This window comes from Salvelinus sp. IW2-2015, linkage group LG1 (genome assembly GCF_002910315.2).
Source record: "Salvelinus sp. IW2-2015 linkage group LG1, ASM291031v2, whole genome shotgun sequence".
NCBI classification, from domain to species: domain Eukaryota; kingdom Metazoa; phylum Chordata; class Actinopteri; order Salmoniformes; family Salmonidae; genus Salvelinus; species Salvelinus sp. IW2-2015.
The window spans coordinates 12,440,004-12,454,004 of record NC_036838.1 but is presented as its reverse complement, the minus strand read 5'-3'; the positions used below and the strand labels follow the sequence as shown (position 1 = coordinate 12,454,004).

At 41.7% G+C, this 14,001-nt stretch overlaps 1 protein-coding gene across 1 annotated transcript; it reads left to right on the top strand.

Moving 5' to 3' along the window:
- Positions 1 to 2,383: 2,383 nt before the first annotated feature.
- ywhaba (tyrosine 3-monooxygenase/tryptophan 5-monooxygenase activation protein, beta polypeptide a) lies at positions 2,384 to 10,556 on the top strand. The gene is made up of 6 exons (XM_023983665.2): positions 2,384 to 2,489; positions 6,700 to 7,000; positions 7,328 to 7,451; positions 7,902 to 8,065; positions 9,626 to 9,721; positions 9,864 to 10,556. The coding sequence occupies exons 2-6, from the start codon at positions 6,707 to 6,709 to the stop codon at positions 9,918 to 9,920; spliced, it is 735 nt and encodes a 244-aa protein (XP_023839433.1). The 5' UTR covers positions 2,384 to 2,489; positions 6,700 to 6,706; the 3' UTR covers positions 9,921 to 10,556.
- The last annotated feature ends 3,445 nt before the right edge of the window (positions 10,557 to 14,001 follow it).

Below are 14,001 nucleotides of genomic sequence, written 5' to 3'. Positions count from 1 at the left end.
AGTTCTAATCATCACAGCAGGAACAACATCCTCTATGCACTTCCTGATGAACCCAGTCACCAAGTCAGTGTATATGTCGATACTATTCTCAGAGGCGACCTGGAACATTTCACAGTCCGCATGATCAAAACAATTTTGAAGCATAGATTTCGATTGGTCAGACAAACGTTGAACAGTCCTTAACATGGGTACTTCCTTAAGTTTCTGCCTGTAGGTGGGGAAGAGCGGAATGGAGGCATGATTTAATTTACCGAAAGAAGGGCGTGGGAGGGCTTTGTAGCCGTCCCAGAAGGGAGAGTAGCAATGATCCAGAGTGTTCGTTGCGTGTGTAGCACTGGAGTGTAGCACAGGAGATTATATCATTTCGGTAGTGATTTCCTCACATTTTTTTTCCTTTATTAATATCTTCATCGACTTGATTGGTCGGAAGACATTTAATTCACATAATCTTCTCTCAGATCAACTCTTTAGTGATTTGGATGGGAGGCCCCCAAACAATAAACTCTCCTTCCAGACTCACATTAAGCATCTCCAATCCAAAATTAAATCTAGAATCGGCTTCCTATTTCGCAACAAAGCATCCTTCACTCATGCTGCCAAACATACCCTCGTAAAACAGACTATCCTATCGATCCTTGAAATCGGCGACGTCATTTACAAAATAGCCTCCAACACTCTACTCAGAAAATTGGATGCAGTCTATCACAGTGCCATCCGTTTTGTATATACTAACCACCACAGACCTGTATGCTCTCGTTGGCTGGCCCTCGCTTCATATTCGTTGCCAAACCCACTGGCTCCAGGTCATCTATAAGTCTTTACTAGTTAAAGCCCCGCCTTATCTCAGCTCACTGGTCACCATAGCAGCACCCACCCGTAGCATGCCCTTTGGCCGCCTCTCCTTCCAGTTCTCTGCTGCCAATGACTGGAACGAATTACAAAAATCACTGAAGCTGGAGGCTCATATCTCTCTCACTAACTTTAAGCATCAGCTGTCAGAGCAGCTTACCGATCATTGCACCTGTACATAGCCCATCTGTAAATAGCCCATCCAACTACCCCATCCCCATATTGTTTTTTTGCTCCTTTGCACCCCAGTATCTCTACTTGCACATTCCTCTTCTGCACATCTATCACTCCAGTGTTAATTGCTAAACGGTCATTATTTCGCCGCTACGGCCTATTTATTGCCTTACCTCCCTAATCTTACCTCATTTGCACACACTGTATATAGATTTTTTCAATTGTGTTATTGACTGTACATTTGTTTATTCCATGTGTAACTCTGTGTTGTTGTTTGTGTCGCACTGCTTTGCTTTATCTTGGCCAGGTCGCAGTTGTAAATGAGAACTTGTTCTCAACTGGCCTACCTGGTGAAATAAAAAAAGTAAAACTAATAAAATGTCAATAATATACATTCATTTGAACTCTGAGGTACGAGTTTCCGACATGATTTAAACGCGGCAAATTTCCAACATGGTATGAACGCAGCATAATATCTGACTGTCAACTGTCTCTTGGAGACAGTAACCACAGATTATCCATTGTATTGACCAACTACTCCACACAATGAAAATAAATGTCTTCAAAAATGAAAGGCAGTCGGGAGGAGGCAAGATGAGGTGGGACCATCATAGCCAATATTCTGTGTGGACAACAGGCACAACGGTTTCCTAGTTACCACAGCCACAAAGTCAAAATTGGCTATCGAAAAATGAATGACAACAATGTGCTTTTGGGTTTTTAATTTAAAAGTTGGGCATAAGGTTAGCAGTGTAGGTTAAGGTTCGTGTTAGGTTTAAAATCATATTTTAGAAGGGAGATTGTAGAAATAGGCGGGGTTTATGACTTTATGTTCGTGGTAGTGACGATCAGGCACAAGTCTGATACAAAGTGTTTTTTTTTCTCAGTTGCCAGGATGTCACGTGTCCTACTTATAGCGATACACTCGTAGCTACCTTAATCATTACGAAACTTATATTACATCAAGTAAACCACACGTAGCAAATAAGACATACATTTTTTTATTACAAAATTTGACACTCCCATTGACCTCCATACAAAAACTCCTCGCTTGGTGAGCCAAAAAAAACACGATTTTGGGCCCAGTTATCCCTCTTGTGTAGGCCGTCATTGTAAATAAGAATTTGTTCTTAACTGACTTGCCTAGTTAAACAAAGGTTAATTGTAAAAACATGTTTTGCTTCGCCCTCTTCTCTGCAGTAACTATGGTGACCACATACGTCATTCTATAGTGGTTCCCGTAGTCTTTATGACGTCAACGACCCTGTACAACTCTCTGAAAACCCCGGAGTGCTGTTACCATAGATACTGGCGGGGGAGGGTGGGGTTTAGAGGAAGCGGAAGTGGAAGTGTCAGCGCAGGCGGAAGTGGTACTGCCCTGAATATCCCGAGCAGCGAACCGAGGACAGCTTGATACTCCCATCGTTCAGAGAAAAAAAAAGCAAGATTCAAAATACATTCTAAATGTGAGTTTACTTGCATAAAGTCGATTCTAGTATTATTTCATGGGTAAGGTAAAGCATTTTGGGCCCATAACCCAACAATGGCTCAAATCGCTATCTATGGCGGAAGGTGCCTATTGTGGTTTGGGGCTGGGTACAATGACTTAGGCCGAGACGTGTGATTGAATGGCGAACTAGAGCTCACAAACTAGCTAGGATTTAGATTATTGTAAGCCAATAGGGGAGATCTGCCATGCAATATATGAATCAAAAAGTGTTCCATAATGAAATGTGTATAGAGACTGAAAAACACATTTTGCCAGGCTAACGTTCCCATCCTGGTCGTCGTGAAATCAAGATATCTTACCAGCGCTAGCAAGCTAATGCTAACTTGACGCTATCTCCAGCGAATTTTACTAGTGACTGGACTGCAATACACAGGCCTTTGCGAATCGTGAACAATAAAATAAAACTGGTGCTTATAACGAATTAAAAGGACATTTTAGTAAATCCAACTCATTGGTTGCATTCAATTACGCTAGCTAACGTTAGTTGGTTTGCTAACGGTATCGCTCCATCTTAAAATTCCGCAAGGGAATGCGACAGAGGGCGTAGCTAGCCAACTACCAACATCTTCAATGGACTGGAATATAGCACGCTAGCTAGCGCCTTAGCAATGAGGTTGCCTACGGATCTTATAGGGCAATGCTGCAGTATTTCCGCCATGGACGTTCCATTGCTAAATCCGTGATTAAAGAATAGCAGGTTGTCATGTTATCGGTTTTATATCGATAATAACTAATACAGTGGCAATTAAGACGTTTGGCCTTGGTATTTTAGGATACCATACTGTCATATTATTCCAGGCATTGTAAATAAACTAACGCAAGTGACAAATCAGAGTCAAAATTGACTTAGCGGCCATAATAAGCTTGTAGTTAACATGGCCATAATAATACATTGGTTAAACAATAGATCCTATTAATTATATGGGTAAAACAATATAGCTAACATCCCCTGCGGCGTTGTCACTGAGTACTGTGACCATTTCATGTTATTTTCTATTGGTGTCTAGTGCATTAGAAACATTCCTTGCTCTAGGTGTAAGTCTAGAGCTGTGTTTCACCTCAAATTTAAACAAAGTGATAAGGTTAATTTCCTATAATGGTTATTTGTTACAGTGTTTCCCAAATTCGGTCCTGGGGTTCTCCTTGGGGACACATTTAGGTTTTTGTTCTAGCAGTACACAGCTGATTCAAATAATCAAAGCTTGATGATGAGTTGGTTATTTTAATCAGTTGTGTAGTGCTAGGGCAAAAACCAAAATGTGCACACAGGGACTGAGTTTGGGAAACCCTTGTTTAAAGATGGTCTTCTGATTATGGCCTAAAACTTCCTAGAGCCCCAATGGGACTTGATCGACAGTTGAAAGCGTTTAGCATCTGCAAGATGAATTTACGATTTCGTCAGCCTTTTTCACAAACACACTGCTAGGGCCTAATAATGTCTTAGCATATGAGGCTGCATGGATGTGTATACTTGCCTACGAGTGGGTTATGCCTACAACGTTTTTATAATAATAATCTAGCCTTCCTTGTCACGTGTAAATGGCAGGGCATAACATTTACTTTTTGGTACACAGGTAGATTTTAAAAATCTACCAGCCTCAGATTTGTTTTTACCAGCCAACATATTTTTTCACACAAATTTCACCAAGAAAACACAAACGAACGGATGAGCATGCTTTGTAATGTTTCTAAAACAAATGTATTTTTAATAAGAAGTAATGTGGGTTATTGTTTTTCTTTTTTTGTGATGTGTTCTTTATCCAAAATATCACAGATTAGACAAATGCCCCTTTAAGGGCGTAAGGTTACCGTTGTAGTGCGACTCAAGTCATGTTTGTGCCTGTGAGATTGTCTGACTAGTAGAATAAGCGTTGTCTTCTCTTCCCTAGCAGTTAAAGCTCAAACAAAGAAAAACAACCTAGCATGTGAACAAAACAATGTAAATAGCAAAGAAACACAAGGACAAAGTCTCACTTCAGTAGATGTTTGTTTTAGACCAATTTTTATGCCTGTGTGCAGCACTTCTAAAAAAAATAATTTAAAAATGATTCTTTCAATCTGCTCTTCACGTGCGTACAGCCCCCAGCCTGGCAGTGTTGCAGAGCGAGGTGGAATAGGCTGTATAGGATTCGTAGTTTTTATACTTTGTGCAATTCATTTACCAGCTATGAAACAAAACGGCAGAAATACTTTGTAAACAGCTACTGCATATTTTATTTGACTATAAATGTGATCATACTTGACTATTTCTATTCACAAATGCGAGTGAAATACTCGCACGGTGGAGCCCTGACCACCCGCCAACGTGGCTGGTGAAATAGACATTTTACCCGCCAACGCCAAAATCTACACGCATTTGGCAGGTAGTGGATGTTTATTTTAGGCCCTGGTAAATTGGCTGGTCAGGCTAGGTTCACCGAGTGTCCAGTAGAGGGCGCAGCTACTCCAAGAATTCACTGAGGTGAAACCTGGCTTAAAAACGAATGAAGCAGATGCAGTAAAAGACACAAAATCTGATCATGCTTTCCTGCAACACAAAGCTGTTGACTGACTGGCCTAGCCTATATAGACATTCAGATCAACAATAGAGCTATCTTCATTGTCATGGATGTGTTTTTAGCTTGGCTAGCGTATCATGTCCAAAAATGGTGTTGATATAGGCTAGCCTACTATAGGTTGAACATTGCACGCATTCACACCATATGGTGTCCTCCTTGCTATAACCTATTGCATATGAAACTTTAGTGTAGCCTACACTGCTATTATTTATTAGGCCTACACTAATTGTGGTTGTATTGTGAATCGAAGAACAGGCAACACTTAGTAAATTAATAATATGAAAGGAGCATCTTGGAGTCACTCAGACCAAAACACAGGCTATATGATAGGCGTAATACAGAAATGTTCATCACTACAATGAATATACCGGAAATTACGTAGATGTGTACACTTAATTATACAAGGTTTTATATGCATCTCGATTCTCTACTTCGTCACATTTTCACTATTTCACTCGAGGACCAGCAGTGGAGGCTTTCCTCCTTAAAATAAACTTATATTTGACAACACATGATGTCTCAATACAAAGTTATATGTGCCTATTTTTTTTTGTAAAAGTACATGGATGTGTGTTAAATGGATGATCAAAAACATGTAATTTGGTCATGTATACTACCGGTCAAAAGTTTTAGAGAATGCCAAGTGTGCAAAGCTGTCAAGGCAAAGGGTGGCTACTTTGAAGAATCTCATATAAAATATATTTTGATTTGTTTAACACTTTTTTTGGTTACTACATGATTCCATATGTTATTTAATTGTTTTGATGTCTTCACTATTATTCTACAGTGTAGAATAGTAAAAAATTAAGAAAAACCCTTGAATGAGTAAGTGTTCTAAAACTTTTGACCGGTAGTGTATGAGAGAACCCTTTAGAATTTTGTATGATGTCAGTAGCCTAGTCAAAGGCAGCATTATGCTAAAATATATCGACACTCTCCATTTTAGACCATAGGTAACAAATTAAACCAAGAATTTGAATTGTTTAACAATCTGCCTCTGGTGGCCTAATGGAACAAATGCAATTGGATGGTGGCTCTACTGTTTAAGGTCTCTGATAGGTTGTTATTTTGTTACCGGATATAATTATCTGCTCAGCTGGTTAATTTGGCCAGGTTCGCCTATGAGAAAAGCTAGCAGCTAGCCATTTTAGACCAATGGTTTAAACCATGGTCTAAGCAAGGTTCACAAGTATGGCCCCTAAGGAAATAACTTTGGAGTAACTCCTGAGTGGTATCTGAAAGGTTTTTCATGTTGACATATAATGTTCTGATTTTATTAATCAGTTTTAATACATAGCCTATTGAATAATCAGTAATTGGGCCAAATATTAGTACATACTTCTCTCTCAGTTAAGGGAGGGCCTCATTTCTGATATATAGACAACCTGATAGCATGTCCAGAGATGTCCGGGGTTGATGTCAATTCCATTTCAATTAAATCGGGAAGTAAACTGAAATTAAAAAGCATTGAAAGGCAAGTTTACTCAAGTTTATTTAATTTCAGTCATTGTCAATTGACTGAATTGACAATGACCCCAGTGTTTCTCAATTTTATGATGGCTATGTTGCTTGCTGTGACTATGACCACAACTCTGTGCCTTTTCACAGCCTCGACATGGACAAGAACGACCTGGTACAGAAGGCTAAGCTGGCCGAGCAGGCCGAGCGCTATGACGACATGGCGGCGGCTATGAAGGCGGTGACGGAGCAGGGCGGCGAGCTCTCCAACGAGGAGCGCAACCTGCTGTCGGTGGCCTACAAGAACGTGGTGGGTGCGCGTCGCTCCTCCTGGCGTGTCATCTCCAGCATCGAGCAGAAGACCGAGGGCAACGAGAAGAAGCAGCAGATGGCACGCGAGTACCGCGAGAAGATTGAGGCCGAGCTGCAGGACATCTGCAAGGACGTGCTGGTGAGAGAGCGCAGCCGCTTGCTACTCCCTATGGGCCCCCCTCGCTCTTAAATGAAGGGTCCCGTGATGTTATGGGGATGAGTGTAACACTGGGGCTTTATTTCAATTCATTAATAGTCCTGTTCATTTAGAGTCCAGGCAATTTGGGAATGCCCTACAGGAATTTTTCATTAGGCATTCTGATTGTGAGCTGGAATGAATTTGACCCCAAAGCCAGGTTACAAAGCATAATCTATTTTGGGTTCATCTTTTGTTTGGTCCTGTGTGTTGAAAGGGCGGACTTGAGTTGACTGACACCCAACCAACCTCTCTTTTTTTCTGTTTTAGGCACTCCTCGACAATTACCTCATTGCCAATGCGACTCAGGCAGAAAGCAAGGTGTTCTACCTTAAAATGAAAGGTGACTACTACAGATATCTGTCTGAGGTGGCATCTGGAGAATCAAAGAAGAGTAAGTTGATCATCTCTGTTCAATGGGGAAGCTTCTGAGTCACCCATATTCGTTAATCAGCCACTTTTTTCAACCTCTGATTTTCATGGAAATAAGCAAAACCTCCAATTTGATGTCCTCATAGTACTTTTATTTAACCTTTATTCAACTAGGCAAGTCAGTTGAGAACAAATTCTTATTTACAATTACGGCCTAGGAACAGTGGGTGTCCCTTGTTCAGGGAAAGAACGACAGATTTTTACCTTGTCAGCTTGGGGATTCGATCTAGCAACCTTTCGGTTACTGGCTCAACGCTCTAACCACTAGGCTATGTGCCGCCCCGTAAGATCTAGACAATGTTTAATCAGTATCCATTATACAGGAGATGGGCTGTGAAATTAAACATGGATTCACTTCAACAAAAGCATGATGCCGTTAATTAATTGGACCTCTTCTCCCTCTCTGTCACAGCCACAGTGGAGAACTCCCAGCAGGCCTACCAGGAGGCCTTTGACATCAGCAAGAAGGACATGCAGCCGACACACCCCATCAGGCTGGGGCTCGCTCTCAACTTTTCTGTCTTCTACTATGAGATCCTCAACTCCCCCGAGCAGGCCTGCAGTTTGGCGAAGGCGGTGGGGCACCGTTATACACTCTCTCTCGCACAAACACACACACGTTCCTCCATCACACAGCAGCGCCTGTGTGATCAGCATGAGTCTGGCCTAACCAGAATCAATACAGAGCACAAACACGCTCCTCCTGCTCAGCTACACTATAGCTACAAAAGTATGTGGACACCCCTTCAAATTAGTGGATTCCGCTATTTCAGCCACACCAGTTGCTGACAGATGTATAAAATTGAGCATACAGCCATGCAATCCCCATAGACAAACATTGGCAGTAGAATGACCTTACTGAAGCGCTTAGTATCTTTCAACGTGGCACCGTCATAGGATGCAACCTTTCCAACTAGTCAGTTGGTCAAATTTCTGCCCTTCTAGAGCTGCCCCGGGTCAACTGCAAGTGCTGTTATTGTGAAGTGGAAACTTATAGGAGCAACAATGGCTCAGCCGCGAAGTGTTAGGACAAAGAAGCACACAGAACGGGACCGCTGAAGCGCATAGAGGGTAAAAAATTTGTCTGTCCTCGGTTGCAACACTCACTACTGAGTTCCAAACTGCCTCTGGAAGCAACATCAGCAAAATAACTGTTCGCCAGGAGCTTCATGAAATGGGTTTCCATGGCTGAGCAGCCACACACAAGCCTAAGATCACCATGCCCAATGCCAAGTGTCGGCTGGAGTGGTGTAAAGCTCGCCGCCATTGGACTGTGGAGCAGTGGAAACGCGTTCTCTGCAGTGAGGAATCACGCTTCACCATCTGGCAGTCTGACGGACGAACCTGGGTTTGGCGGATGCCAGGAAAACGCTACCTGCCCAAATGAATAGTGCCCACTAAAGTTTGGTGGAGGCGGAATAATGGTCTGGGGTCTGTTTTTCATGGTTCGGGCTAGGCCCCTTAGTTCCAGTGAAGGAAAATCTTAATGCTACAGCATACACTGACATTCTAGACGATTCTGTGCTTCCAATGTTGTGGCAACAGTTTGGGGAAGGCCCTTTCCTGTTTCAGCATGACAATGCCCCCGTGCACAAAGCGAGGTCCATACAGAAATGGTTTGTCGAGATCGGTGTTGAAGAACTTGACTGGCCTGCACAGAGCCCTGACCTCAACCTCACCAAACACCTTAGGCCTGCAAGCCAGGCCTAATTGCCCAACATCAGTGCCCGACCCCACTAATGCTCAGCGATGTTCCAACATCTAGTGGAAAGCCTTCCTAGAAGAGTGGAGGCTGTTTTAGCAGCAAAGAGGGGGGACCAACTCAATATTAATGCCAATGATTTTGAAATGAGATGTTCGATGACCAGGTGTCCACATACTTTTGGTCATGTAGTGTACGTGACACAAACCTGATCTTCAACAACGGTGCTCGTGCTGTTGGCATTTGCCAGATATTGAATCAAAAATAGACTAATGGATGGTGCTTTGTCATCTGGTATGCCACGATTTGTTAGTTGGTAAGCCCTTTTTAGGGGTAATACATTTAAAACCTGTTTGAGGCATTGTAGGTTTTCGTATTCTGGGTCTTTTAGAACATATTTTTTACCCCCTTCCATATGTCTGTTTTCCCTCTAGGCTTTCGACGAAGCGATCGCCGAGCTTGACACCTTGAACGAGGACTCTTACAAAGACAGCACCCTGATCATGCAGCTACTAAGGGACAACCTCACTGTAAGTGCTTACTGCCAATACACGCCTTGTCGATGTAATGCCATTCAAATGCATAATAGTTTGATACTCTTGGAACTGAATACCTCGAGTGTATGAATCCAATGAACTCAATGGTTGGATTTGTTTTTCTCCCCCTCTGCAGCTGTGGACATCAGAAAACCAGGGTGATGAGGGGGATGCCGGCGAAGGGGAGAACTAAAGGCGTTGCACTTCACTGTTATTCCACCCACACCCTTCTCTCTCTTCTCTTACACATATACAGCCCGTACATTCCCGCTCCATCCAGCCTCTTCCTTTCTGTATGACAAGCAGCATGAATTGTACCTGACCTACCAGTTGTGCCCTTTCTCCGATATGCTCCAAGGCAACAGGGTAACACTCAGTTGTTAACAAGCCGAGTCTTGTTTTGTGAGGAGAAAAAAATTATAAAATTGCCCAGTTGAGTGGCATGGCCATTCCCTCCTCCACCTCCCTTCCTTTTGATTCCCTCCAAACATAAAAAAAATATGTTCTTTCACCTAGCAAGTTATGCATTTATAGTATCCATTTTTTGCTTTCCTAGTGTACTAGCGATTGCTGGTTTGACTCAGAAAATGTATTAAACTGTCTGTTTATTTTCAACAAACACTGTGATGCTTAGTTATTCTCCACATAATCACATTCTGGACGATAAAATTCAGGACTGTATGGTTTGAGTAGCAGTGCAATTCTGCTGTGGCCTCATACAGAATGGTATAACGGGCTGTATTGTGACACTGACTAACATGCGTATTGCTGTGTATTGTTTGTTTATTTTGCATATGGAATTAAAATGAATAAAAGGGACCCTACTGTAGGTTTTGCCATTCCACATCTGTCCAGTTAAAAATAAGAAAAATTTAACATTCCATCAGAACCTAACATTAAGACAATATACCTTTTTTGAACAAACCTGGAACATTCTCCTGAACAGCTGTCATAAAGGTGCTGTTTGAAATCAGTACAATGATCCTTGTTTGTTCTTAAATGTTACTTTTTGCTTTGTGTATTAATGACTCACACTTTGGCTCAACTGTAAATTGTAAACATTTGCGGTAAATATAAATCTGTCTTAAATGTAATGTTAACCTGCTTGCAAAGAAACACCTTAAAGCCGTTGCGTTGAACTTTGACGTCTTGGTTATTCAAGCCTATCTTGATAACCTTATGCTGACAGTACAAACTGACCAGTTTCCTTCATGAAATGATATCTAAGCGAATGTATGCTTTTGCCCACGACGAGTGTAAGCAAGTCCCCTAATGTAAGTTGTGTAAGGAGGTTGTCTATCATAGTCAGAGATGGCATTGATGCTTTTGTTTTGTGTATCTCCAGAGGAGACCATATTATAGTGGAATGCGGTCAGTGGATGGGTTAGATTCTGGAGTAGTGCACGGACCCTTAAGAGGTAGCTGAATTCACTCAGTGTCACAATACCTTGTCATCACCATAACATTCCACTTAGGTGTAGAATTGATCTGTCTCATTCGGTCTTGCTGAAGACTGTTTCATGCACTGAAGAAAAATCTCCCCTTTTAGCTGAACAAATGGCAGTTATTCTACGCTTGATTTAAAAAAAAAAAATGCAGTAGTGAATGTGGAACCGAGCCTGTCTGTATATCTGGTATCTCCAATTGCTTTATTTTTACTGACCGGTATTCTGCCTAAAGTTTGCTTCTGTGACGGTTTTATTGCTTAGTGCGCACGTGGTTGTGACATTTTAGACTAGCATAAAAAAAATACAAACAAACAAAAAAACTGGTTATTGACGTAAAACAAAATTTGTGTATGTCTTTTAAAACAGTTCTAGTTTCACCTTACATGTTATCAGGAAATGTAAAAGACAATTTAAAGTGAAATAAAAGTTTTATCAGTTCCAAATGTTCCTGTTTTGTTTTTATAACCACTGGTTTGTGTCTCTGATGGAGTTGCTACCTAAAACACCAGTTGAAAACCATCAAATTGTTCCTTGAAAAAGTCTTAAGCGTTATTTAATGTCCAATTAAAACATTGGCTACTTATTTGACAGAAAAATTGCATTCCACCTCAGAAAGAAGGCTTAATCTTTTCCTCAGGCGTCCTATTTTTATTTGTTCCTGTCTAAGGGCTCTTGAATATTTTAAACCGGGTAGTTGATTGGGTGAAAGCTGTGGTATATCAGACCGTATACCACTGGTATGACAAAACATTTTTACTTCTCTAAATAGGTTGGTAACCAGTTTATAATAGCAATAAGGCACCTCAGGGGTTTGTGGTATATAGGCGAAATACCACAGTCACACCTCCTCGGGCATTATTGCTTAAATATACTATTACACACAACCTAAAAATTGAAATGAAGCATCAGAGCATTACACTATATATACAAAAGTATGTGAACACCCCTTGAAATGAGTGGATTCGGCTATCTCAACCACACCCTTTGGTGACAGGTGTATAAAATCGATCACAGTCATGCAATTTCCGTAGACAAACATTGGCAGTAGAATGGCCTTACTGAAGAGCTCAGTGACTTTCAACATAGCACCGTCATAGAATGCCACCTTTCCAACAAGTCAGTTCGTCAAATTTCTGCCCTGCTAGAGCTGCCCTGGTCAACTGTAAGTGCTGTTATTGTGAAGTGGAAACGTCTAGGAGCAACAATGGCTCAGCCGCAAAGTGGTAGGCCAAGTGCTGAAGCGCGTAGTGCGTACAAATCATCTGTACTCTGTTGCAACACACAACCGAGTTTCAAACTGCCTCTGGAAGCAACGTCAGCTCAAGAACTGTTCGTCAGGAGCTTCATGGTCGAGCAGCCGCTCACAAGCCTAAGATCACCATGCCAAGTGCCGGCTGGAGTGGTGTAAAGCTCGTCGCCATTGGACTCTAGAGCAGTGGAAACGCGTTCTCTAGGGTGATGAATCACACTTCTCCATCTGGGTTTGGCAAATGCCAGGAGAACACTACCTGCCCCAATGCATCTTAACACTACAGCATGCAATGACATTCTAGACGATTCTGTGCTTCCAACTTTGTGGCAAGTTTGGGGAAGGCCATTTCCTGTTTCAGCATGACAATGCCCCCTTGCACAAAGCGAGGTCCATACAGAAATGGTTTGTCGAGATCGGTGTGGAAGAACTTGACTGGCCTGCACAGAGCCCTGACCTCAACCGCATCGAACAACTTTGGGATGAATTAGAGCGCTGACTTCGAGCCAGGCCTAATTGCCCAACATCAGTGCTCGACCTCACTAATGCTCGTGGCTGAATGGAAGCAAGTCCCTGCAGCAATGTTCCAACATCTAGTGGAAATCCGTCCCAGAAGAGTGGAGGCTGTTATAGCAGCAAATGGGGGACCAACTCCATATTAATGCCCATGATTTTGGAATGAGATGTTCGACGAGCAGGAGTCCACATACTTTTGGTCATATAGTGTTTATCCTCAAGTGCACCCATTGGCCACAATGAAGATACATGGTGCAACAAAATAACGATTTCCCTTAACAAAAGGTTTGCCAAATATCCAAGTTTGAAATGCCTCAGGAAATGCCTCCCAGTTACGAAAATAGGAGGATGTGCTTCACATTGAGATATTGACCACGCTTAAATGCACACCAATATCCCGTTATTATTTGGGATACTCAAGTATTCTCTTTTTGAGTTGATATAAACATCATATCCGTTTACAATAACCCAGATAAGATGCCTGGAATATGCTGGTTTTAGACTGGATACTGTGGCATGTCTTATACTGTTTACTGTTGTTTTTCGCTGTCTGCGCAGGCTCAGCTTTGCATATTATAGGTGCATATTATAGGTGTTGTGTGATGATGTTTTCATCTGATTGTCAAACATATCACTTCAAAAAGTAGGTTACCTGCACCATAAAAATTTGTTTTGCAAATACTCCGTACTGGACCATATTGCCTACTGGCTTAGGCTACTTTCACCCCTAATTTAGCAATACATTCCTGTTTATAATTTCCAACATTTGGTAGGCCATATTATAATTTCCCATTTCTGCTTATGGGGAACACTATGGCTCCTAATTCCTATATCTAGGAAGGTTTGAAAAACAGGTAGTGCTGAATTCAGACCTTAACGATTTCCCCTCCAATATTCTCTTAATTCTGAGATATTTGGATGACATTTTCGTGATCTATACAGTGACCCAGGAAGAACTTTTGGAATTCCATGTTTATCTAAAGTCTATGAATGAACACCTCAATTTCACCATTAACTATGACCTATCACAAATCCGTTTTCTCTCTACAGATCTCTATAGG